Below are 25,822 nucleotides of genomic sequence, written 5' to 3'. Positions count from 1 at the left end.
CATCCTGGAGTGCCGTTTATGTATGTGGAGGAATTTGGCAATTGGCCCTGAATTAGACAATAAAGTTAATAGATTGCGGATCTGTATAGAAGCATGATAGACCCGTGAGAGTTCACAGAGGCACTCGTTGAGTTTACAAAGCTATGACAATAAAATAAAAATAAAATAAAAATGATATAGCCTAATTCTGATCTTGTAGGCATTATGTGCAAAATCACTTATGGCTACTACGAGATGCTGATCTAATTAAATATATGATACTTATGTTAGTGCATCACAGGTGTCCAGATGTATGTAATGTGCTGTGTGAGAAAATGAAATTGCTTGCAATAAGGTTCGAGGTTTCTCACCTGCCTTTAGCTGTTTCATTTTCAACAGACTGATGCTTAACTAAAATAAAAAATATGACCACCTAAGTGCTGAACATGAATTCAGTATCAAACATCACTGAAACTCTATGCAACCTTACTGACAATATGTCCATAATTCACAAGTATTATGGGTTACATTCATTTATCACAAATTTTGATATACTCCATTAAACTTTGATCACCAAGAACACACAAAGTTATTATTTACTGTGAGCTGTAAATTTTTAATTTACATGCAGCTACAATGATAATTTTGCAAATGATTTCTATCAGCAGGACTTATTTAGTCTTTGCAACATAATAAGACGCTTAGTTTTTCATTTGAATTTGAAATTGTTGGTGTGATCTTTGGTTTAAAACAAGCCGTTTAGCCATTTACAGTGAAAAATCATTTTTCTCTCCTTCTACCAATCTTAAGGCTTTCATAAACAATAAGTTGTGCTGTGGCTCCTGACTGCCTGTGAATGGAAATAGCGCATGATGATATAAAGCCATGTGCTGAAATTTAAATCCTTAATTTGTCTGATTATGTTATGATTAACTTGGATGACCTTTCTGATTTTCTCGTAGCTGGGCTGGTGAGGCCAGTCAGTGTGCATCAAATGGTTGTCACCAACTTGAGGAACCGTCCTTTGAGCCCCCCCCATTTGGACTCTATGAAAGATCTGGTCCTCTCCCTTTACCATCACCTGGTTACGGGGTCCAAGGATTTTCCTCACGTCGCATTCAGGGGATTCTTATCCAAAGAGGAGCTGATAACACCTTTTAGACCTGAGCTGGAGAGTCGGAGGGAGAACACCATTCCATCTCCTCTTACTGACTTACCAGGAATGATGGTGCTGCCTGCAGGGTCACGCCTCACATCTCAGATCCTGACTCCGGTACTTCCTGACAAGGCGGATATTTTTGTGCTGAAGGCAGACCGGAGGAACTGTGTCCGCACCCTGGAGGTCAACGGCCTCACCGTCAACAGAGTCATATCTGCTGTGTATCGCACAGAAGACTGTGACACTGAGATGACAAACTGCTGGAGGGTCACTGACTACAGCTCAGAGGGCAACGTCATCATGTCTGTGCTCTGCCGCTTTCTGAAGAGGTTTGCAAAGCGTGCAAAAAGAAAGGCGACAGATGAGGAAAGCAGCAGCAGGAGCCCCGCTCCACCAAGGAAGCGCTTCCGACTCTGATCAAGATCGAAGCCTTTCCTGGAGAACTTATTTTCTCCAAACTTTTGTACATATGTATATAGTTCTTTGTTATTGTTGAGATACACAGGTCAGTGTTTTCAGTGCCTCTTGCACTTTTATTTATTTGTTGGTGCTGGCCTGTGTTTTTTAAATTACTATGAGGAATACAAAATGACTTTATTATATAATCTGTGCAAAACGAAATAAGGATCCATATGGACAGTGACAAGGATAAATTATCCTCTGCTGCATCTCACACATCAGCAAGAACCAACACAGTGGTAAGTAATAAGTAATGTTGAAGGTTGTCTCTGAAATGATGTCCCAAAATGTTAGAAAACTTCTTGAGGTTTTAACTTTTATTGTTGCTTTTCTGCCTTTTGTTTTTAAGAATCTGATGAAAAGGAGAAACAAAAAGAGACACACCACAAACGAGTTTCCCTTACTAACATGGTAAATATATTCATCATGTAATGACATTTCCTCAGAGTAACCAGGAGTGTTTGTCTTGTTCTAAAGTGATTCACTCTTCTCTCGTGTTATTTGGCATTTGTCTTTGAAAAGAGAGGAGCAGTAACTGCATACGGAGAAAGAAACAGGAGCATCCAAAGACAACTGAGAGTCTTTAGTGCACCGTGAACAGCAGTCACCTCAGAGCAAGAGAGTCCTCGTGGCTGTCTGGGTTCTCTCCAGGAGCTCTGGCTTCATCCCACAGTCCAGAGAAATGATGTAAGTGTTAAGTGCTTGAAATGAGGCATAGGTGTGAATGTGAGTGTGAATGGTAGTTTGTTTCTCAGTTTGAGTCCTCTCTGTGTCAGATGGCAACCTGTCCAGGGTGTACCCCCGCCTCTGACCCTATAACAACTCCAATTGAACCATTTACAATGCAACATAATTTTTCTCACCTTCTAGCACATGAAAACTGTTAAGGCTTTTATAAACATTGAGTTCTGCTGTGGGTCTCTTATTGCCTGTGTGTGGAAATAGCATATGATGATATAAAGCTGTGTCTTGACATTGAAATCCTTAATTTGTGTGATTATGTTATGATTAACATAGATCACTGTTCTGTTTTCTCGTAGCTGAGCTGGTGAGTCCAGTCAGTGTGTGTCAGACAGTTGTCAACAAACTTGAGGAACCGTCCTTTAAACAGCAGCCATTTGGACTCTATGAACAATCTGCTCCTCTCCCTTTACCATGACCTGGTTACGGGGTGCAAGATTTTCCTCCAATCGCAGTCAGGGGATTGATTCACTCAGAGCAGCTGACGACACCCTTTAAACCCCGTGCTGCAGAGTCAGAGGGAGAACACCACTCCATCTCCTTCTACAGACTCACCAGCTGGTATGATGGTGCTGCCTGCAGGGTCCCGCTTACATTCTCAGATCCTGACTCCAGTACTTCCAGAGAAGGTGGATATTTATGTGCTGAAGGCAGCCCGGAGGAACTGTGTCCACAGCCTGGATGTCAACAACCTCATCGTCATCAGAGTCATCACTGCTGTTTATCACACAAAAGACACCGAGATGACAAACTGCTGGAGAATCACGGACTCCAGCTCAGAGGGCAGAGTTATCATGTCGGTGCTCTGCCAGTTTCTAAAGAGGTTTGCACAGAGCATGAAGAGAAAGGCTACAGAGGAAGAGAGCAGCAGCAGGAGCCCCACTCCACCAAAGAAACACTTCAGACGTTGAAGCCTTTCTCAGAGAACTTATTTTCTGACGACTCTTTAATAGTTTTAAGACTTTGGCACTGCTTCTGTGAACTGTGTTGGACATATGGCAGGGCTGTGGACTGGATCATGAACGAGGAACATCTATTGTAGAGCCAAGTGTAAATCTGTGCAACACGAACTAAGGATCCATAAAGACAGTGCCAAGTGTACATTATCCTCTGCTGCATCTCAGACATCAGCAAGAATCAACACAGTGGTAAGTAATAAGTAATGTTGAAGGTTGTCTCTGAAATGATGTCCCAAAATGTTAGAAAACTTCTTGAGGTTTTAACTTTTATTGTTGCTTTTCTGCCTTTTGTTTTTAAGAATCTGATGAAAAGGAGAAACAAGAAGAGACAAACCACAAACGAGTTTCCCTTACTAACATGGTAAATATATTCATCATGTAATGACATTTCCTCAGAGTAACCAGGAGTGTTTGTCTTGTTCTAAAGTGATTCAGTCTTCTCTCGTGTTATTTGGTATTTGTCTTTGAAAAGAGAGGAGCAGTAACTGCATACGGAGAAAGAAACAGGAGCATCCAAAGACAACTGAGAGTCTTTAGTGCACCGTGAACAGCAGTCACCTCAGAGCAAGAGAGTCCTCGTGGCTGTCTGGGTTCTCTCCAGGAGCTCTGGCTTCATCCCACAGTCCAGAGAAATGATGTAAGTGTTAAGTGCTTGAAATGAGGCATAGGTGTGAATGTGAGTGTGAATGGTAGTTTGTTTCTCTGTTTGAGTCCTCTCTGTGTCAGATGGCAACCTGTCCAGGGTGTACCCCCGCCTCTGGCCCTATAACAACTCCAATTGAACCATTTACAATGCAACATAATTTTTCTCACCTTCTAGCACATGAAAACTGTTAAGGCTTTTATAAACATTGAGTTCTGCTGTGGGTCTCTTATTGCCTGTGTGTGGAAATAGTATATTATGATATAAAGCTGTGTCTTGACCTTGAAATCCTTAATTTGTCTGATTATGTTATGATTAACATAGATCACTGTTCTGTTTTCTCGTAGCTGAGCTGGTGAGTCCAGTCAGTGTGTCAGATAGTCGTCAACAAACTTGAGGAACCGTCCTTTAAACAGCAGCCATTTGGACTCTATGAACAATCTGCTCCTCTCCCTTTACTATGACCTGGTTACGGGGTGCAAGATTTTCCTCCAATCGCAGTCAGGGGATTGATTCACTCAGAGCAGCTGACGACATCTTTTAAACCCCGTGCTGCAGAGTCAGAGGGAAAACACCACTCCATCTCCTTCTACAGACTCACCAGCTGGTATGATGGTGCTGCCTGCAGGGTCCCGCTTACATTCTCAGATCCTGATTCCAATACTTCCAGAGAAGGTGGATATTTATGTGCTGAAGGCAGCCTGGAGGAACTGTGTCCACAGCCTGGATGTCAACAGCCTCATCATCATCAGAGTCACCTCTGCTGTTTATCACACAAAAGACACTGAGATGACAAACCGCTGGAGAATCACGGACTCCAGCTCAGAGGGCAGAGTTATCATGTCGGTGCTCTGCCAGTTTCTAAAGAGGTTTGCACAGAGCATGAAGAGAAAGGCTACAGAGGAAGAGAGCAGCAGCAGGAGCCCCACTCCACCAAAGAAACACTTCAGACCTTTCTGAAGCCTGAGGCCAGCCTTTCTCAGAAAACTTATTTTCTGAAGACTCTTTAATAGTTTTAAGACTTTGGCACTGCTTCTGTGAACTGTGTTGGACATATGGCAGGGCTGTGGACTGGATGTTGAACGAGGAACATCTATTGTAGAGCCAAGTGTAAATCTGTGCAACACGAACTAAGGATCCATAAAGACAGTGCCAAGTGTACATTATCCTCTGCTGCATCTCAGACATCAGCAAGAACCAACACAGTGGTAAGTAATAAGTAATGTTGAAGGTTGTCTCTGAAATGATGTCCCAAAATGTTAGAAAACTTCTTGAGGTTTTAACTTTTATTGTTGCTTTTCTGCCTTTTGTTTTTAAGAATCTGATGAAAAGGAGAAACAAGAAGAGACACACCACAAACGAGTTTCCCTTACTAACATGGTAAATATATTCATCATGTAATGACATTTCCTCAGAGTAACCAGGAGTGTTTGTCTTGTTCTAAAGTGATTCAGTCTTCTCTCGTGTTATTTGGTATTTGTCTTTGAAAAGAGAGGAGCAGTAACTGCATACGGAGAAAGAAACAGGAGCATCCAAAGACAACTGAGAGTCTTTAGTGCACCGTGAACAGCAGTCACCTCAGAGCAAGAGAGTCCTCATGGCTGTCTGGGTTCTCTCCAGGAGCTCTGGCTTCATCCCACAGTCCAGAGAAATGATGTAAGTGTTAAGTGCTTGAAATGAGGCATAGGTGTGAATGTGAGTGTGAATGGTAGTTTGTTTCTCTGTTTGAGTCCTCTCTGTGTCAGATGGCAACCTGTCCAGGGTGTACCCCCGCCTCTGGCCCTATAACAACTCCAATTGAACCATTTACAATGCAACATAATTTTTCTCACCTTCTAGCACATGAAAAATGTTAAGGCTTTTATAAACATTGAGTTCTGCTGTGGGTCTCTTATTGCCTGTGTGTGGAAATAGCATATGATGATATAAAGCTGTGTCTTGACATTGAAATCCTTAATTTGTCTGATTATGTTATGATTAACATAGATCACTGTTCTGTTTTCTCGTAGCTGAGCTGGTGAGTCCAGTCAGTGTGTGTCAGATAGTCGTCAACAAACTTGAGGAACCGTCCTTTAAACAGCAGCCATTTGGACTCTATGAACAATCTGCTCCTCTCCCTTTACCATGACCTGGTTACGGGGTGCAAGATTTTCCTCCAATCGCAGTCAGGGGATTGATTCACTCAGAGCAGCTGACGACATCTTTTAAACCCCGTGCTGCAGAGTCAGAGGGAGAACACAGCTCCATCTCCTTCTACAGACTCACCAGCTGGTATGATGGTGCTGCCTGCAGGGTCCCGCTTACATTCTCAGATCCTGACTCCAGTGCTTCCAGAGAAGGTGGATATTTATGTGCTGAAGGCAGCCTGGAGGAACTGTGTCCACAGCCTGGATGTCAACAGCCTCATCGTCATCAGAGTCACCTCTGCTGTTTATCACACAAAAGACACTGAGATGACAAACCGCTGGAGAATCACGGACTCCAGCTCAGAGGGCAGAGTTATCATGTCGGTGCTCTGCCAGTTTCTAAAGAGGTTTGCACAGAGCATGAAGAGAAAGGCTACAGAGGAAGAGAGCAGCAGCAGGAGCCCCACTCCACCAAAGAAACACTTCAGACTGTGAAGCCTTTCTCAGAGAACTTATTTTCTGACGACTCTTTAATAGTTTTAAGACTTTGGCACTGCTTCTGTGAACTGTGTTGGACATATGGCAGGGCTGTGGACTGGATCATGAACGAGGAACATCTATTGTAGAGCCAAGTGTAAATCTGTGCAACACAAACTAAGGATCCATAAAGACAGTGCCAAGTGTACATTATCCTCTGCTGCATCTCAGACATCAGCAAGAATCAACACAGTGGTAAGTAATAAGTAATGTTGAAGGTTGTCTCTGAAATGATGTCCCAAAATGTTAGAAAACTTCTTGAGGTTTTAACTTTTATTGTTGCTTTTCTGCCTTTTGTTTTTAAGAATCTGATGAAAAGGAGAAACAAGAAGAGACACACCACAAACGAGTTTCCCTTACTAACATGGTAAATATATTCATCATGTAATGACATTTCCTCAGAGTAACCAGGAGTGTTTGTCTTGTTCTAAAGTGATTCAGTCTTCTCTCGTGTTATTTGGTATTTGTCTTTGAAAAGAGAGGAGCAGTAACTGCATACGGAGAAAGAAACAGGAGCATCCAAAGACAACTGAGAGTCTTTAGTGCACCGTGAACAGCAGTCACCTCAGAGCAAGAGAGTCCTCGTGGCTGTCTGGGTTCTCTCCAGGAGCTCTGGCTTCATCCCACAGTCCAGAGAAATGATGTAAGTGTTAAGTGCTTGAAATGAGGCATAGGTGTGAATGTGAGTGTGAATAGTAGTTTGTTTCTTAGTTTGAGTCCTCTCTGTGTCAGATGGCAACCTGTCCAGGGTGTACCCCCGCCTCTGGCCCTATAACAACTCCAATTGAACCATTTACAATGCAACATAATTTTTCTCACCTTCTAGCACATGAAAACTGTTAAGGCTTTTATAAACATTGAGTTCTGCTGTGGGTCTCTTATTGCCTGTGTGTGGAAATAGCATATGATGATATAAAGCTGTGTCTTGACATTGAAATCCTTAATTTGTGTGATTATGTTATGATTAACATAGATCACTGTTCTGTTTTCTCGTAGCTGAGCTGGTGAGTCCAGTCAGTGTGTGTCAGATAGTCGTCAACAAACTTGAGGAACCGTCCTTTAAACAGCAGCCATTTGGACTCTATGAACAATCTGCTCCTCTCCCTTTACTATGACCTGGTTACGGGGTGCAAGGATTTTCCTCCAATCGCAGTCAGGGGATTGATTCACTCAGAGCAGCTGACGACATCTTTTAAACCCCGTGCTGCAGAGTCAGAGGGAGAACACCACTCCATCTCCTTCTACAGACTCACCAGCTGGTATGATGGTGCTGCCTGCAGGGTCCCGCTTACATTCTCAGATCCTGACTCCAGTGCTTCCAGAGAAGGTGGATATTTATGTGCTGAAGGCAGCCTGGAGGAACTGTGTCCACAGCCTGGATGCCAACAACCTCATCGTCATCAGAGTCACCTCTGCTGTTTATCACACAAAAGACACTGAGATGACAAACCGCTGGAGAATCACGGACTCCAGCTCAGAGGGCAGAGTTATCATGTCGGTGCTCTGCCAGTTTCTAAAGAGGTTTGCACAGAGCATGAAGAGAAAGGCTACAGAGGAAGAGAGCAGCAGCAGGAGCCCCACTCCACCAAAGAAACACTTCAGACCTTTCTGAAGCCTGAGGCCAGCCTTTCTCAGAGAACTTATTTTCTGACGACTCTTTAATAGTTTTAAGACTTTGGCACTGCTTCTGTGAACTGTGTTGGACATATGGCAGGGCTGTGGACTGGATGTTGAACGAGGAACATCTATTGTAGAGCCAAGTGTAAATCTGTGCAACACGAACTAAGGATCCATAAAGACAGTGCCAAGTGTACATTATCCTCTGCTGCATCTCAGACATCAGCAAGAATCAACACAGTGGTAAGTAATAAGTAATGTTGAAGGTTGTCTCTGAAATGATGTCCCAAAATGTTAGAAAACTTCTTGAGGTTTTAACTTTTATTGTTGCTTTTCTGCCTTTTGTTTTTAAGAATCTGATGAAAAGGAGAAACAAGAAGAGACACACCACAAACGAGTTTCCCTTACTAACATGGTAAATATATTCATCATGTAATGACATTTCCTCAGAGTAACCAGGAGTGTTTGTCTTGTTCTAAAGTGATTCAGTCTTCTCTCGTGTTATTTGGTATTTGTCTTTGAAAAGAGAGGAGCAGTAACTGCATACGGAGAAAGAAACAGGAGCATCCAAAGACAACTGAGAGTCTTTAGTGCACCGTGAACAGCAGTCACCTCAGAGCAAGAGAGTCCTCATGGCTGTCTGGGTTCTCTCCAGGAGCTCTGGCTTCATCCCACAGTCCAGAGAAATGATATAAGTGATACTCCAAAAGTTGATTCTGTTCATCTGGACGTAGCGTTTTGTGGGAGAAACGTTTTGTCACTCATCCAAGTGACTTCGTCAGTCTCAGCTGACTGCAGGTTTCCCCAATCTTATAAACAGTACATTTGCATAATGATTGAAACCAGCCCACTGAAGGAACAATGGCTGGGACGTCAGTTCCTTAATCTTAATTATGTAAATTTTCATGACCATTGATCAACAACCACTGACCAAAACCCACTGTTCAAAGCCCACTGATCAATGGCCATGAGTACCATTCACAGAGAGTTGGGGAATGGCTGCAATCACAGCATTGTAGCATACCTGGATCATTGAGCTTGCGTCAAGACGTTTTAACCCACTTTGGCAAGGACTGCCTACAGCTTGTACGTCAGAATGAGCAAACAGCACGTAAGATGCCGGATTACAGGAACCACCTGAGATTCAGCCTCAGATGCCGACAAAACAGGATTACTCCTAAAAGTCTGCAAATGAGCTCTTCAGTTAAAGGCTTCCGGGCAACAAAAATCCTCCAGAAGGCACAGCATCAGTTGCTCAATGAACGGGTGAGGCAAAGAAATTTTACCATCGACATGCTAAAATCTCAAGAGGAGCGGATCTGACAGAGACTGACAATGCTTCTAGATGAGAGTACTCTTAAAAAGGTGTTTGACTTTACTGAGAAGTCTCGTCTAGCACAGCACAAGAAGTCTAAGACCAGGCAACAAAGGAAATTTGACTTATTTGTTGTACGTCGGAAACCACCGCAAAATATGGAGAGTGTCCTCAGTGGCCAGAAGAGAGAAGGATGTGACACCGAGGATGTGGACAAGTGGGTGAAGAATTTTTCTGACAGACAGCTCACCCAAACAGAGAAAAACATCCTTGCTAAAGGGTTGAATTTTGCTGTCACACCGAGACAAATCCCGCTAGTGGAGCTGATCACAGCCACAGAAACAGCAATTCGTAACAACAATATTGCAGAAGTGGAAGCAGAGCAACTACGGACGAAAGTTTTGGCCTGTCTCAGCAATGCAAAGCCCCCAGCATCCAACATCACCATGGAGGAGAGGAAGGCACTCACATCACTTAGTGATGGCAACAACATTATCATCCTTCCGGCAGACAAGGGTAGGTGCACAGTATTGCTAAACCAGAAAGACTATCATGAGAAGATTTTGTCACTACTCAGTGATGAAAATACTTATGAGCCCCTGAAATGAGACCCAGGAAGTGGCTACAGGAAGAGGGCGATAGACTGTTTGAAACAGTTAGAACAAGACAAGGCTATTGACCAGAACTCATACCACAGGCTGTACCCAGGGGAGTCTACACCAAGTCTGTATGGTTTACCGAAAATACATAAACAGGGTGCACCTTTAAGACCGATTGTCTGCATGATCAACTCTGTCACCTATAACATCTCCAAGTTTCTGGCTTCAATTCTCAACCCGCTGGTGGGCAGCTCTGAACACCACATCCAGAACACCCTGGATTTTGTTGAGAAGGTGAGAGATGTCATCATGGAGGCAGATGAAACCATGGTCTCGTACGACGTTACATCTCTCTTCACTTGCATCCCAGTCACGGAAGCGTTGGAGGTAGTCCGTAAGAGATTACAGGATGACACCAACCTCAGCAACAGGACCACTCTCAGCATCGACCAAGTGTGTTTGCTTTTGGAACTGTGTCTTCATTCCACCTACTTCACATACAAGGGTCAGTTCTACAGGCAGAAACATGGGTGTGCCATGGGCTCCCCAGTTTCACCCATCGTGGCCAATTTGTACATGGAAGAAGTGGAAAAGAGAGCTTTGCTATCCTACCCTGGAACGCCACCAAGCCATTGGTTCAGGTATATGGATGACACCTGGGTGAAAAATGAAATCTCAGGACGTACCACAATTCACGGATCACATTAACTCGGTGGACCGACACATCAAATTCACCAGGGAGGATATGAAAAGTGGCAGGTTAGCCTTCTTAGACTGTGAGATTTCCATCAGTAATGGGAGACATCTAAAACCTGACGTGTACCGTAAACCTATGCATACGGGTCAGTCTCTAAGGTTTGACTCTCATCATCCACTGGAGCACAAACTGGGTGTCATTAGGACGCTACGACACAGAGCAAACACCATCCCCACTGACACAGCGGCCAGGGAGGCAGAAGAACAGCACATCAAGAAGGCCCTGAGTAAATGTGGTTATCCCAGCTGGACTTTTGTCAAAGCTGGAAAGGCACCTAAAGAAAGCTCCAGCCGATCCAGGAGAGAAGGACAACCGCTGCCCAAGCGAAAACCTGTAGTGATCCCATATGTGTCAGGAGTATCGGAGCAGTTGAGACGCATTTTTTCTAAACACCGGGTCTCTGTGGCTTTTAAACCCCAAAACACGCTGCGCCAAAAATTGGTCCACCCCAAGGATCGGGTCCCCCGACACAAACAGAGTAACACAGTGTACGCTGTTAAGTGCCAGGAGGATTGCCAGGATTTATACATCGGGGAAACCAAACAACCTCTGGCGAAGCAGATGGCACAACACAGAAGAGCCACCTCGTCAGGCCAGGACTCTGCAGTCTATTTACACCTACAGGCCAGTGGACACTCTTTCAAGGATGAGGATGTACACATCTTGGACAGGGAGGAATGCTGGTTTGAGCGCGGAGTCAAGGAGGCCATTTACGTGAAAAGGGAAAGACCATCTCTGAATCGAGGAGGGGGCCTAAGGGTACATCATTCGCCATCTTACAATGCTGTGATTGCAGCCATTCCCCAACTCTCTGTGAATGGTACTCATGGCCATTGATCAGTGGGCTTTGATCAGTGGTTGTTGATCAATGGTCATGAGAATTTCCATAATTATGATTAAGGAACTGACCTCCAAGCCCATTGTTCCATCAGTGGGCTGGTTTCAGTCATTATGCAAATGTACTGTTTATAAGATTGGGGAAACCTGCAGTCAGCTGAGACTGACGAAGTCACTTGGATGAGTGACGAAATGTTTCTCCCACAAAATGCTACGTCCAAATGAAGAGAATCAACTTTTGGAGATTTACTTACCTGGATGATTGAGAATGCATCAAGACGATATAAGTGATAAGTGCTTGAAATGAGGCATAGGTGTGAATATGAGTGTGAATGGTAGTTTGTTTCTCTGTTTGAGCCCTCTCTGTGTCAGATGGCAACCTGTCCAGGGTGTACCCCCGCCTCTGACCCTATAACAACTCCAATTGAACCATTTACAATGCAACATAATTTTTCTCACCTTCTAGCACATGAAAAATGTTAAGGCTTTTATAAACATTGAGTTCTGCTGTGGGTCTCTTATTGCCTGTGTGTGTGTGGCAGGATGAATGTTATCCCTCGGTCCAACCCACTTTCAGCCTGGCCCATTAGGGGGCGCTAGTATAAATAGTGGCCATTTGAGTGTCCCTGGATCGCTTACCTGTGATCTCCTTCTTGGTCACCTGACTTCCTGTTGGTGTTGCTGAGATTAGTTACTCTTCTGAAGCCTCCATCGCAGCTGGTAGGTGTTTACTCATTGTAGTGTGTATATTACCTTGCTTGGTGGTAAACAGCTATTGTTTGTAGGTCGTAGCTGTAGAAGCCTCCTCTGAGCCATTCCGCTTACGTTTTATGACACGGCTTACTTGGTATGTAATCAACTTCTGTTACGCTCTCTGCCTTCTGTTGTTCTTTTATAGTAATTATTTATTATGCTTTGCAGGAAGTGTGGGCCTTAGTGTTGCACCAAGCTACGCAAACTGAAGGGCTGCTGCTTTGCTGTGATGCTTTGCTTTGTTTTACTTTATTTTTACTGTCTGTTCCGGCTGCGAAGTTTGCTTCCTACTGCTGCCAGCCTTTAAAGTGGACGTCGGCGTTGACAACGGCCATATGCATGCCACGCGGGTCGGCTGGCGCGCATACTGATTGACTGACTGGATAATTAACTTACAGCCGTGCAGACGGCAAGTTGGAGCAATACGGCGATTCCGTTTGCTCCATATTTTAGAGTTTTACCCAGATTGTATGTTGTTTTACTGTATTTGATTTGTAGTTTGGCTTTTTGTTACGCCACTGGTGGGAGGCCCTTTTTCTAGCTGTAGATCACCAGTGTGGTCCTGCAGTTGGGTTATCCCCCAGCGCTGCATATTAGTTTTGTTGCAATATATTAAAATTTTCTTTGTTTCTTTTATTCAGATGCGGAGCGCCGACGTGGAGGAGACCAGGGTGCCTTGGTGGTGGGATCCTCTGAGTGTACACACCTGCCTTGTTTAATTTATTAGTGTGAGTGTGTGATAGTGTGCTGCACTTGTGTCTTGGTGTATTTTCTTCTTTTTTTTGAGTTTGTGTGTGGCATCCCTGCCCTCCACTGGTAAGCCTCAGCTCTGAATACCTTTTTTAGCATACTTATACACTGATATTTATGACTGTGCTTTTAAATGTTTTAATTAATAAATTGTCAATTTATTTTATCATTGAACCTCGTCTCTGTATTGAGTATAACAAACCTAACTGCCTTCGTAGTGATTAGTGTTGCCTCCAGTATTCTCTGGGTGAAATTCCCAGGGTGGCGTTGTCTTTTTAAAACTGTGAAGAGTAATTACTTTATTTCCACCTCGTGTTGCCACAAACTTGGCGTTGGTCGACAGGATATACTCTTTAAAAACAGAGACGTGTGTTCCTTTTTATTTTCTGGTATAACGTAAACTGTTTTTTAAAATTTATTTTGTACAGGATAAAAGCAAAGCAGCAGCTACTTTGGTGTGGGATTCCACAGCTGTGTTACAGAGATGGAGGAAGAGTTACAGGAACTCAGGGACTTGATCGCGCAGCTGAAAGCAGACAATGAGAGGCTGCGTCAGGAGAGGGCTGTTGGGTCAGGTACTAGTGATACACCTTCTACTTCAACTGCATCATCTGTTAACCCCCCAACTGCTAGTGTCTCTGTAGCAGAGAGACTAGTTTTTGTGCCCCGTGACAGAAAATGCCCTATGTTTAGAGGAAAATCAGGTATAGGGTTGGATGAATGGTTGGAGGAAATAGAAGGCTGCGCTAGAGCACGTCATTTGTCTTTGGCTGATAAAGCATTTTTCCTGTTTGACCACCTGGAAGGGGAAGCACATGAGGAGATCAAATATCGCTCTAGTGCAGAGAGGTCGGATCCCGCTAAGATAATCACTATATTGCAAGAACTTTATGGCTGTTCAGACTCCTATGTAGCATTGCAGGAAGCTTTCTTCTCTAGGAAACAGCAGGAAAATGAGACACTGCAAGAGTTTTCCCTCGCTCTCCTGGGTCTTATGGAGAAAGTTAAATCGAGTGCCCCCAATGGCATGCCCAATGCAGACGTTTTATTAAGAGATCAATTTGTTGAACAGGTCTTAGATAGTACCTTGCGGCGGGAGTTAAAGCAGCTAGTAAGGAGGCAGCCAACACTGACATTGCTGGAGATTAGAGGGGAAGCTATTAGGTGGGAACGTGAAGGGTTGCCTAGTGGTGTTAGACATAGAAGCAGTTCTGTCCCTTCTGTCTATGGCATTCAGTATGGGGTCCATAGTGGTCCTTCAGGAATAGCCCAGTCCACCCATTTGTCTGAAATGAGTGAGATGAAGGAATTGTTAAAGCGCCAGCAGGAGCAACTTAATCAGCTCACTCAGAGCATTGCTCGATTGCAGGGCCCCCATCGAATGTCTCGCTCAGGACGGAGCGATTCCATTATATGCCGACGTTGTCAGCAACCTGGACATTTTGCTCGGGAGTGTGATGGGGAACGTGTTCCTCGTTCCCGGCCACCTTCGCAGGCCCCTCTGCATAATCGGAGGCACTCTCCTTTAAATACGGCTTCGGAAAACTAGCACCCTCCGTATTGCCGAGCCACAGTTCGGGTGGGGTGTCTATTGGCTCAAGGGTTGTTTCTAATGGTCCAGAGGCAGCCTCCAAATTAATTTCATCCTGTCCGCATATAGATGTGGACATGGGCGGTGTAAAAGTATCTTGTTTGGTTGATACGGGGTCTATGGTCTCCACCATTACTGAAAGCTTTTTCTGCCAGCATTTTGAGTCCTGGGGTCAAGAGCGCCTCCAAGCTTGTCATTGGTTGCAGCTTAAAGCGGCTAATGGTTTGTCTATTCCCTACCTTGGTTATATCGAGCTAAGTGTAGAGCTCTGTGGTAAGTTTCTTCCACAGTGTGGCGTGTTGATCGTTAAAGATCTTCCAGGTGCAGGACCTTCCACGGTTCCGGGTGTATTGGGGATGAATGTAATTCGGAAGTGTTACCACGAGCTTTTTGGGCAACATGGTGAAGCATTGTTTAGTTTGGGCTCTGTCACAGAGGCCCCTAAACCCCTTGTGCATGCGCTGCAAAAGTGCCATGATGTTAGTATAAGAGCCCCACTGGATTTGTCTGGCCATGTGAGAGTGAGAGGTAAGCGAGCATGTTGCATTCCGGGTGGTGTAATGAAAATAGTGGCTGCCACCTGTTCTGAGCAATATTCAGGTGCCACCGTGTTATTTGAACCCAATGATGTTAACTTGCCTGCTGGACTTTTAGCGTCCCCTGCATTGGTTCGAGTGGTTAGAGGTACTGCATACATACCAGTTGTTAATGTAGGGACCATGGCGGTTTTGCTTCATCCCAGGACTGTTATAGGGACCCTGGAGGATGTTTACGTGGTCAGTTTGCCTGCTGGTGTGACAGAAATACCCCCGAATGTAGCAACAATGGCCTCTCACACCGCAACCCCTACTGTGCAGGATCAGATGGCAAGAATTGATTTGTCTAAACTGTCAGCAGAGGGACAGGGACAGGTGAGGTCTCTCCTTAAGAAATACAGCTCGGTCTTTTCTGCTCATGACACTGATTTGGGTTGCACTAACTTGATCTCCCATGACATTCCGCTCTTAGATGATATCCCCGTGCGGCAGCGTTATAGGCGTATCCCCCCTTCAGAGTATGAGGTTGTGAAAGAGCATATTAATCAGTTACTAGGGGCCAAGGTGATTAGAGAGAGTAGCAGCCCCTATGCTTCTCCCATCGTGCTCGTTAAGAAAAAGGATGGCAGCCCACGCATGTGTGTTGATTATCGGCAATTGAACAACAAGACAAGGAAAGATGCATTCCCCCTGCCGCGCATTGAAGAATCCCTAGATGCGCTGACTGGTGCCCGTTGGTTCTCCACCATGGATTTAGCAAGTGGCTACAATCAGGTCCCAGTTACGGAAGAGGATAGGCCCAAGACTGCCTTCTGTACTCCTTTCGGCCTATTTGAGTGGAACCGAATGCCATTTGGGCTCTGTAATGCCCCTAGCACCTTCCAGAGACTAATGCAACGCCTTTTCGGTGATCAACAGTGCCAGTCTCTGCTTCTCTATCTTGATGACATTGTAATCTTCTCATCGACAGTACAGCAACATCTTGAGCGGCTGGATGTGGTGCTAGGTCGGCTTCAGCAGGAGGGTTTGAAAGCAAAGCTTGCCAAATGTGCCTTTTTCCAGCGGGAGGTTCGCTACTTGGGCCACGTCATCTCCGATCAGGGCGTCTCCACGGACCCTAGCAAGGTGGAAGTGGTAGCTAACTGGCAGCCTCCTAAGACTGTTTCGGAACTACGCTCCTTTCTTGGGTTTGCCAGCTATTATCGCCGTTTTGTAGAGGGTTTTGCTAAGTTGGCGGCACCTCTGCATAGACTGGTGGCAGAGTGGGGAGGCAGAAAATCAAAGAAGAGGTCAGAGCATGGTGTAGTGGAGAACTGGACTGCAGAGTGTGCTCAAAGTTTTGAGGCATTAAAGACTAAACTGACAACAGCACCAGTGCTTGCTTATGCAGATTTCTCTTTGCCTTTTATTTTAGAAGTGGATGCCAGCCATGGCGGCCTAGGGGCGGTGCTCTCCCAGGAGCAGGGAGGTAAGGTGAGGCCAATAGCCTATGCCAGTCGGGGTTTGAGGCCTACTGAGCGCAATATGCTAAATTATAGCTCAATGAAGCTGGAGTTTTTGGCACTTAAGTGGGCCATGACTGAGAAGTTTAGAGAGTACTTGTTGGGCCACAAGTGTATTGTTTACACCGACAACAATCCTCTTAGTCACTTGTCTTCTGCTAAACTTGGGGCTACTGAACAGCGCTGGGCAGCTCAGCTCGCTTCGTTTGACTTCGACTTAAAGTACAGGTCAGGAAGGAGTAATAAGAATGCAGACGCTTTATCTCGCCAGCATCCACCCGATCTTCAGGAAATTAAAGCCATGGTTCCTGGTACAGCCTTGCCTGAACCTCTTCAACAAGCCTTGCGGCTGGGACCAGTTGAGGTATCCCAAGCTGCCATTACAGTTTTGCCCCATCTCACTACTCCTGATCTTCATACCCTCCAACAGGTCGACCCAGTGGTAGAGGAGATCCTGGTGTTCTGGAGACGGAAGCAGCGACCCAGCTTTGAGGAGCGGCAGCAGCTTTCCCCACCTGCTCTGGTGCTGCTACGACAATGGGATCGTCTGATTGAAAGGGATGGAGTTCTGTATCGTCAGGTTCATCGCCTTGATGGTGCCGAGGTGGTACTTCAGCTTTTGCTGCCTAGTGCATTAATTGAGCAGGTGTTGACTCATGTTCATCAGGACCATGGCCATCAAGGTGTGGAAAGGACCCTAGCGCTTCTCCGCTCACGGTGCTACTGGCCAGGTATGTCTGCTGAGGTAGCTCGCTGGTGTCAGAGATGTGAACGTTGCCAAGTTGCAAAAGACACCCAACCTGCAGCTCAAAGTTTCATGGGACATTTGTTGGCCTCTCGACCAAATGAAATCTTGGCCATTGATTACACCCTGCTTGAACCCTCCCGGAATGGGCTGGAGAATGTCTTGGTAATGACTGATGTTTTCAGCAAGTATACATTGGCTGTCCCCACTCGTGACCAATGTGCTGCTACAGTGGCCCAGGTTCTTGTAACTGAGTGGTTTTCGAAGTTTGGTGTACCTGCCCGTATTCATTCCGATCAGGGTCGTAACTTTGAAAGCTCCCTGATCCAGCAGCTCTGCAAGTTTTATGGTATTGAGAAGTCCCATACTACTCCTTATCATCCGGCTGGAAATGGTCAGTGTGAACGTTTTAATAGGACTTTGCACAATTTGTTGCGGACCCTGCCAGTATCCAGAAAAAGAGACTGGAATGTATGTTTGCCCCAGTTACTCTACTGTTATAACACCACTCCCCATCAGGCTACTGGGGAAACTCCATTCTTATTGATGTTTGGGCAAGAACCCAGGTTGCCAGTGGACTTTCTGTTGGGCAGAGTACCAGACCCCATCAGTGGAGATGGGCACGAGTGGATTCAGGAGCATCAAGCCCGGCTACAGGTTGTACATGAAGGAGCCAAGGAACGACTGCAATTGGCTGCCGACCGCAGAAAGAGGCACCATGATCAAAAGGTGAAAGAGGCACCATTGAACGACGGGCAGTTGGTGTTCCTGCGCGATTTGAGTGGAAGAGGGAGATGTAAAATCAAAGATCGATGGAAACCAGCGGTATATAGAATCCTGAAGGCACCTAAAGGAGGTGGGGCAGTATATACCATTGCACCTGCAGATGATCCTAGCAGTGTGAAGCATGTTCATCGTACCTTGCTGAAGGCTGTGGTAATGGCACCTACACCACCAGAAGGGCCTGCTCCGTGCAGTAGCCCACATGGCCCAGAAATATCATCCGCAGAACCAGAACATGACTCATCAAGTGACAGTGACCTGTTATTCCTGAGCATAGGAGCTCCTCACGTAAATGTTTCACCATCTTACTGCCCAGTAGTGATTCCAAGTAGCTCTGAGTTGTTGCTCTCACCAGAAGACCGAACTTCCGATGTTCCAGCCACTTGTACAATTACTCAGAGTGCAGCACCAGTTCCATCTAGCTCTCTTCCTGTTTCCACTACGAGCTCTGATAAAAGAAATATTGTTGTGCGAAGAACTACACGGTCCACGGCCGGCCAGCATTCAAACATCCATCATCTCCCAAGACCAACAGGGGAGGTGGCACAAGGGGCTGCAAACTCTATTTCTGAGCCTAGAATACATGCTGTCTCTGCATTTTTTAGGCCTTGGGATTAACCTGGGTGTCTTTGTAATCCATCGTCGGGGCGACAATGCAAAAAGGAGGGGTAGATTGTGGCAGGATGAATGTTATCCCTCGGTCCAACCCACTTTCAGCCTGGCCCATTAGGGGGCGCTAGTATAAATAGTGGCCATTTGAGTGTCCCTGGATCGCTTACCTGTGATCTCCTTCTTGGTCACCTGACTTCCTGTTGGTGTTGCTGAGATTAGTTACTCTTCTGAAGCCTCCATCGCAGCTGGTAGGTGTTTACTCATTGTAGTGTGTATATTACCTTGCTTGGTGGTAAACAGCTATTGTTTGTAGGTCGTAGCTGTAGAAGCCTCCTCTGAGCCATTCCGCTTACGTTTTATGACACGGCTTACTTGGTATGTAATCAACTTCTGTTACGCTCTCTGCCTTCTGTTGTTCTTTTATAGTAATTATTTATTATGCTTTGCAGGAAGTGTGGGCCTTAGTGTTGCACCAAGCTACGCAAACTGAAGGGCTGCTGCTTTGCTGTGATGCTTTGCTTTGTTTTACTTTATTTTTACTGTCTGTTCCGGCTGCGAAGTTTGCTTCCTACTGCTGCCAGCCTTTAAAGTGGACGTCGGCGTTGACAACGGCCATATGCATGCCACGCGGGTCGGCTGGCGCGCATACTGATTGACTGACTGGATAATTAACTTACAGCCGTGCAGACGGCAAGTTGGAGCAATACGGCGATTCCGTTTGCTCCATATTTTAGAGTTTTACCCAGATTGTATGTTGTTTTACTGTATTTGATTTGTAGTTTGGCTTTTTGTTACGCCACTGGTGGGAGGCCCTTTTTCTAGCTGTAGATCACCAGTGTGGTCCTGCAGTTGGGTTATCCCCCAGCGCTGCATATTAGTTTTGTTGCAATATATTAAAATTTTCTTTGTTTCTTTTATTCAGATGCGGAGCGCCGACGTGGAGGAGACCAGGGTGCCTTGGTGGTGGGATCCTCTGAGTGTACACACCTGCCTTGTTTAATTTATTAGTGTGAGTGTGTGATAGTGTGCTGCACTTGTGTCTTGGTGTATTTTCTTCTTTTTTTTGAGTTTGTGTGTGGCATCCCTGCCCTCCACTGGTAAGCCTCAGCTCTGAATACCTTTTTTAGCATACTTATACACTGATATTTATGACTGTGCTTTTAAATGTTTTAATTAATAAATTGTCAATTTATTTTATCATTGAACCTCGTCTCTGTATTGAGTATAACAAACCTAACTGCCTTCGTAGTGATTAGTGTTGCCTCCAGTATTCTCTGGGTGAAATTCCCAGGGTGGCGTTGTCTTTTTAAAACTGTGAAGAGTAATTACTTTATTTCCACCTCGTGTTGCCACAAACTTGGCGTTGGTCGACAGGATATACTCTTTAAAAACAGAGACGTGTGTTCCTTTTTATTTTCTGGTATAACGTAAACTGTTTTTTAAAATTTATTTTGTACAGGATAAAAGCAAAGCAGCAGCTACTTTGGTGTGGGATTCCACAGCTGTGTTACAGAGATGGAGGAAGAGTTACAGGAACTCAGGGACTTGATCGCGCAGCTGAAAGCAGACAATGAGAGGCTGCGTCAGGAGAGGGCTGTTGGGTCAGGTACTAGTGATACACCTTCTACTTCAACTGCATCATCTGTTAACCCCCCAACTGCTAGTGTCTCTGTAGCAGAGAGACTAGTTTTTGTGCCCCGTGACAGAAAATGCCCTATGTTTAGAGGAAAATCAGGTATAGGGTTGGATGAATGGTTGGAGGAAATAGAAGGCTGCGCTAGAGCACGTCATTTGTCTTTGGCTGATAAAGCATTTTTCCTGTTTGACCACCTGGAAGGGGAAGCACATGAGGAGATCAAATATCGCTCTAGTGCAGAGAGGTCGGATCCCGCTAAGATAATCACTATATTGCAAGAACTTTATGGCTGTTCAGACTCCTATGTAGCATTGCAGGAAGCTTTCTTCTCTAGGAAACAGCAGGAAAATGAGACACTGCAAGAGTTTTCCCTCGCTCTCCTGGGTCTTATGGAGAAAGTTAAATCGAGTGCCCCCAATGGCATGCCCAATGCAGACGTTTTATTAAGAGATCAATTTGTTGAACAGGTCTTAGATAGTACCTTGCGGCGGGAGTTAAAGCAGCTAGTAAGGAGGCAGCCAACACTGACATTGCTGGAGATTAGAGGGGAAGCTATTAGGTGGGAACGTGAAGGGTTGCCTAGTGGTGTTAGACATAGAAGCAGTTCTGTCCCTTCTGTCTATGGCATTCAGTATGGGGTCCATAGTGGTCCTTCAGGAATAGCCCAGTCCACCCATTTGTCTGAAATGAGTGAGATGAAGGAATTGTTAAAGCGCCAGCAGGAGCAACTTAATCAGCTCACTCAGAGCATTGCTCGATTGCAGGGCCCCCATCGAATGTCTCGCTCAGGACGGAGCGATTCCATTATATGCCGACGTTGTCAGCAACCTGGACATTTTGCTCGGGAGTGTGATGGGGAACGTGTTCCTCGTTCCCGGCCACCTTCGCAGGCCCCTCTGCATAATCGGAGGCACTCTCCTTTAAATACGGCTTCGGAAAACTAGCACCCTCCGTATTGCCGAGCCACAGTTCGGGTGGGGTGTCTATTGGCTCAAGGGTTGTTTCTAATGGTCCAGAGGCAGCCTCCAAATTAATTTCATCCTGTCCGCATATAGATGTGGACATGGGCGGTGTAAAAGTATCTTGTTTGGTTGATACGGGGTCTATGGTCTCCACCATTACTGAAAGCTTTTTCTGCCAGCATTTTGAGTCCTGGGGTCAAGAGCGCCTCCAAGCTTGTCATTGGTTGCAGCTTAAAGCGGCTAATGGTTTGTCTATTCCCTACCTTGGTTATATCGAGCTAAGTGTAGAGCTCTGTGGTAAGTTTCTTCCACAGTGTGGCGTGTTGATCGTTAAAGATCTTCCAGGTGCAGGACCTTCCACGGTTCCGGGTGTATTGGGGATGAATGTAATTCGGAAGTGTTACCACGAGCTTTTTGGGCAACATGGTGAAGCATTGTTTAGTTTGGGCTCTGTCACAGAGGCCCCTAAACCCCTTGTGCATGCGCTGCAAAAGTGCCATGATGTTAGTATAAGAGCCCCACTGGATTTGTCTGGCCATGTGAGAGTGAGAGGTAAGCGAGCATGTTGCATTCCGGGTGGTGTAATGAAAATAGTGGCTGCCACCTGTTCTGAGCAATATTCAGGTGCCACCGTGTTATTTGAACCCAATGATGTTAACTTGCCTGCTGGACTTTTAGCGTCCCCTGCATTGGTTCGAGTGGTTAGAGGTACTGCATACATACCAGTTGTTAATGTAGGGACCATGGCGGTTTTGCTTCATCCCAGGACTGTTATAGGGACCCTGGAGGATGTTTACGTGGTCAGTTTGCCTGCTGGTGTGACAGAAATACCCCCGAATGTAGCAACAATGGCCTCTCACACCGCAACCCCTACTGTGCAGGATCAGATGGCAAGAATTGATTTGTCTAAACTGTCAGCAGAGGGACAGGGACAGGTGAGGTCTCTCCTTAAGAAATACAGCTCGGTCTTTTCTGCTCATGACACTGATTTGGGTTGCACTAACTTGATCTCCCATGACATTCCGCTCTTAGATGATATCCCCGTGCGGCAGCGTTATAGGCGCATCCCCCCTTCAGAGTATGAGGTTGTGAAAGAGCATATTAATCAGTTACTAGGGGCCAAGGTGATTAGAGAGAGTAGCAGCCCCTATGCTTCTCCCATCGTGCTCGTTAAGAAAAAGGATGGCAGCCCACGCATGTGTGTTGATTATCGGCAATTGAACAACAAGACAAGGAAAGATGCATTCCCCCTGCCGCGCATTGAAGAATCCCTAGATGCGCTGACTGGTGCCCGTTGGTTCTCCACCATGGATTTAGCAAGTGGCTACAATCAGGTCCCAGTTACGGAAGAGGATAGGCCCAAGACTGCCTTCTGTACTCCTTTCGGCCTATTTGAGTGGAACCGAATGCCATTTGGGCTCTGTAATGCCCCTAGCACCTTCCAGAGACTAATGCAACGCCTTTTCGGTGATCAACAGTGCCAGTCTCTGCTTCTCTATCTTGATGACATTGTAATCTTCTCATCGACAGTACAGCAACATCTTGAGCGGCTGGATGTGGTGCTAGGTCGGCTTCAGCAGGAGGGTTTGAAAGCAAAGCTTGCCAAATGTGCCTTTTTCCAGCGGGAGGTTCGCTACTTGGGCCACGTCATCTCCGATCAGGGCGTCTCCACGGACCCTAGCAAGGTGGAAGTGGTAGCTAACTGGCAGCCTCCTAAGACTGTTTCGGAACTACGCTCCTTTCTTGGGTTTGCCAGCTATTATCGCCGTTTTGTAGAGGGTTTTGCTAAGTTGGCGGCACCTCTGCATAGACTGGTGGCAGAGTGGGGAGGCAGAAAATCAAAGAAGAGGTCAGAGCATGGTGTAGTGGAGAACTGGACTGCAGAGTGTGCTCAAAGTTTTGAGGCATTAAAGACTAAACTGACAACAGCACCAGTGCTTGCTTATGCAGATTTCTCTTTGCCTTTTATTTTAGAAGTGGATGCCAGCCATGGCGGCCTAGGGGCGGTGCTCTCCCAGGAGCAGGGAGGTAAGGTGAGGCCAATAGCCTATGCCAGTCGGGGTTTGAGGCCTACTGAGCGCAATATGCTAAATTATAGCTCAATGAAGCTGGAGTTTTTGGCACTTAAGTGGGCCATGACTGAGAAGTTTAGAGAGTACTTGTTGGGCCACAAGTGTATTGTTTACACCGACAACAATCCTCTTAGTCACTTGTCTTCTGCTAAACTTGGGGCTACTGAACAGCGCTGGGCAGCTCAGCTCGCTTCGTTTGACTTCGACTTAAAGTACAGGTCAGGAAGGAGTAATAAGAATGCAGACGCTTTATCTCGCCAGCATCCACCCGATCTTCAGGAAATTAAAGCCATGGTTCCTGGTACAGCCTTGCCTGAACCTCTTCAACAAGCCTTGCGGCTGGGACCAGTTGAGGTATCCCAAGCTGCCATTACAGTTTTGCCCCATCTCACTACTCCTGATCTTCATACCCTCCAACAGGTCGACCCAGTGGTAGAGGAGATCCTGGTGTTCTGGAGACGGAAGCAGCGACCCAGCTTTGAGGAGCGGCAGCAGCTTTCCCCACCTGCTCTGGTGCTGCTACGACAATGGGATCGTCTGATTGAAAGGGATGGAGTTCTGTATCGTCAGGTTCATCGCCTTGATGGTGCCGAGGTGGTACTTCAGCTTTTGCTGCCTAGTGCATTAATTGAGCAGGTGTTGACTCATGTTCATCAGGACCATGGCCATCAAGGTGTGGAAAGGACCCTAGCGCTTCTCCGCTCACGGTGCTACTGGCCAGGTATGTCTGCTGAGGTAGCTCGCTGGTGTCAGAGATGTGAACGTTGCCAAGTTGCAAAAGACACCCAACCTGCAGCTCAAAGTTTCATGGGACATTTGTTGGCCTCTCGACCAAATGAAATCTTGGCCATTGATTACACCCTGCTTGAACCCTCCCGGAATGGGCTGGAGAATGTCTTGGTAATGACTGATGTTTTCAGCAAGTATACATTGGCTGTCCCCACTCGTGACCAATGTGCTGCTACAGTGGCCCAGGTTCTTGTAACTGAGTGGTTTTCGAAGTTTGGTGTACCTGCCCGTATTCATTCCGATCAGGGTCGTAACTTTGAAAGCTCCCTGATCCAGCAGCTCTGCAAGTTTTATGGTATTGAGAAGTCCCATACTACTCCTTATCATCCGGCTGGAAATGGTCAGTGTGAACGTTTTAATAGGACTTTGCACAATTTGTTGCGGACCCTGCCAGTATCCAGAAAAAGAGACTGGAATGTATGTTTGCCCCAGTTACTCTACTGTTATAACACCACTCCCCATCAGGCTACTGGGGAAACTCCATTCTTATTGATGTTTGGGCAAGAACCCAGGTTGCCAGTGGACTTTCTGTTGGGCAGAGTACCAGACCCCATCAGTGGAGATGGGCACGAGTGGATTCAGGAGCATCAAGCCCGGCTACAGGTTGTACATGAAGGAGCCAAGGAACGACTGCAATTGGCTGCCGACCGCAGAAAGAGGCACCATGATCAAAAGGTGAAAGAGGCACCATTGAACGACGGGCAGTTGGTGTTCCTGCGCGATTTGAGTGGAAGAGGGAGATGTAAAATCAAAGATCGATGGAAACCAGCGGTATATAGAATCCTGAAGGCACCTAAAGGAGGTGGGGCAGTATATACCATTGCACCTGCAGATGATCCTAGCAGTGTGAAGCATGTTCATCGTACCTTGCTGAAGGCTGTGGTAATGGCACCTACACCACCAGAAGGGCCTGCTCCGTGCAGTAGCCCACATGGCCCAGAAATATCATCCGCAGAACCAGAACATGACTCATCAAGTGACAGTGACCTGTTATTCCTGAGCATAGGAGCTCCTCACGTAAATGTTTCACCATCTTACTGCCCAGTAGTGATTCCAAGTAGCTCTGAGTTGTTGCTCTCACCAGAAGACCGAACTTCCGATGTTCCAGCCACTTGTACAATTACTCAGAGTGCAGCACCAGTTCCATCTAGCTCTCTTCCTGTTTCCACTACGAGCTCTGATAAAAGAAATATTGTTGTGCGAAGAACTACACGGTCCACGGCCGGCCAGCATTCAAACATCCATCATCTCCCAAGACCAACAGGGGAGGTGGCACAAGGGGCTGCAAACTCTATTTCTGAGCCTAGAATACATGCTGTCTCTGCATTTTTTAGGCCTTGGGATTAACCTGGGTGTCTTTGTA

General features: G+C 46.0%; 1 protein-coding gene across 1 annotated transcript; it reads left to right on the top strand.

The window, feature by feature from the left end:
- Nucleotides 1–15,541: 15,541 nt before the first annotated feature.
- On the top strand, nt 15,542–25,820 carry LOC135932121 (uncharacterized). Its single transcript, XM_065469440.1, has 5 exons — nt 15,542–18,976; nt 19,923–19,979; nt 20,468–20,606; nt 22,277–23,859; nt 24,706–25,820. The coding sequence occupies exons 1-5, from the start codon at nt 15,542–15,544 to the stop codon at nt 25,804–25,806; spliced, it is 6,315 nt and encodes a 2,104-aa protein (XP_065325512.1). The 3' UTR covers nt 25,807–25,820.
- The last annotated feature ends 2 nt before the right edge of the window (nt 25,821–25,822 follow it).

Source organism: Pelmatolapia mariae, linkage group LG16_19, assembly GCF_036321145.2.
Source record: "Pelmatolapia mariae isolate MD_Pm_ZW linkage group LG16_19, Pm_UMD_F_2, whole genome shotgun sequence".
NCBI classification, from domain to species: Eukaryota; Metazoa; Chordata; class Actinopteri; order Cichliformes; family Cichlidae; genus Pelmatolapia; species Pelmatolapia mariae.
The sequence above is the reverse complement of the archived record's forward strand: the minus strand, read 5'-3'. Positions and strand labels throughout refer to the sequence as shown.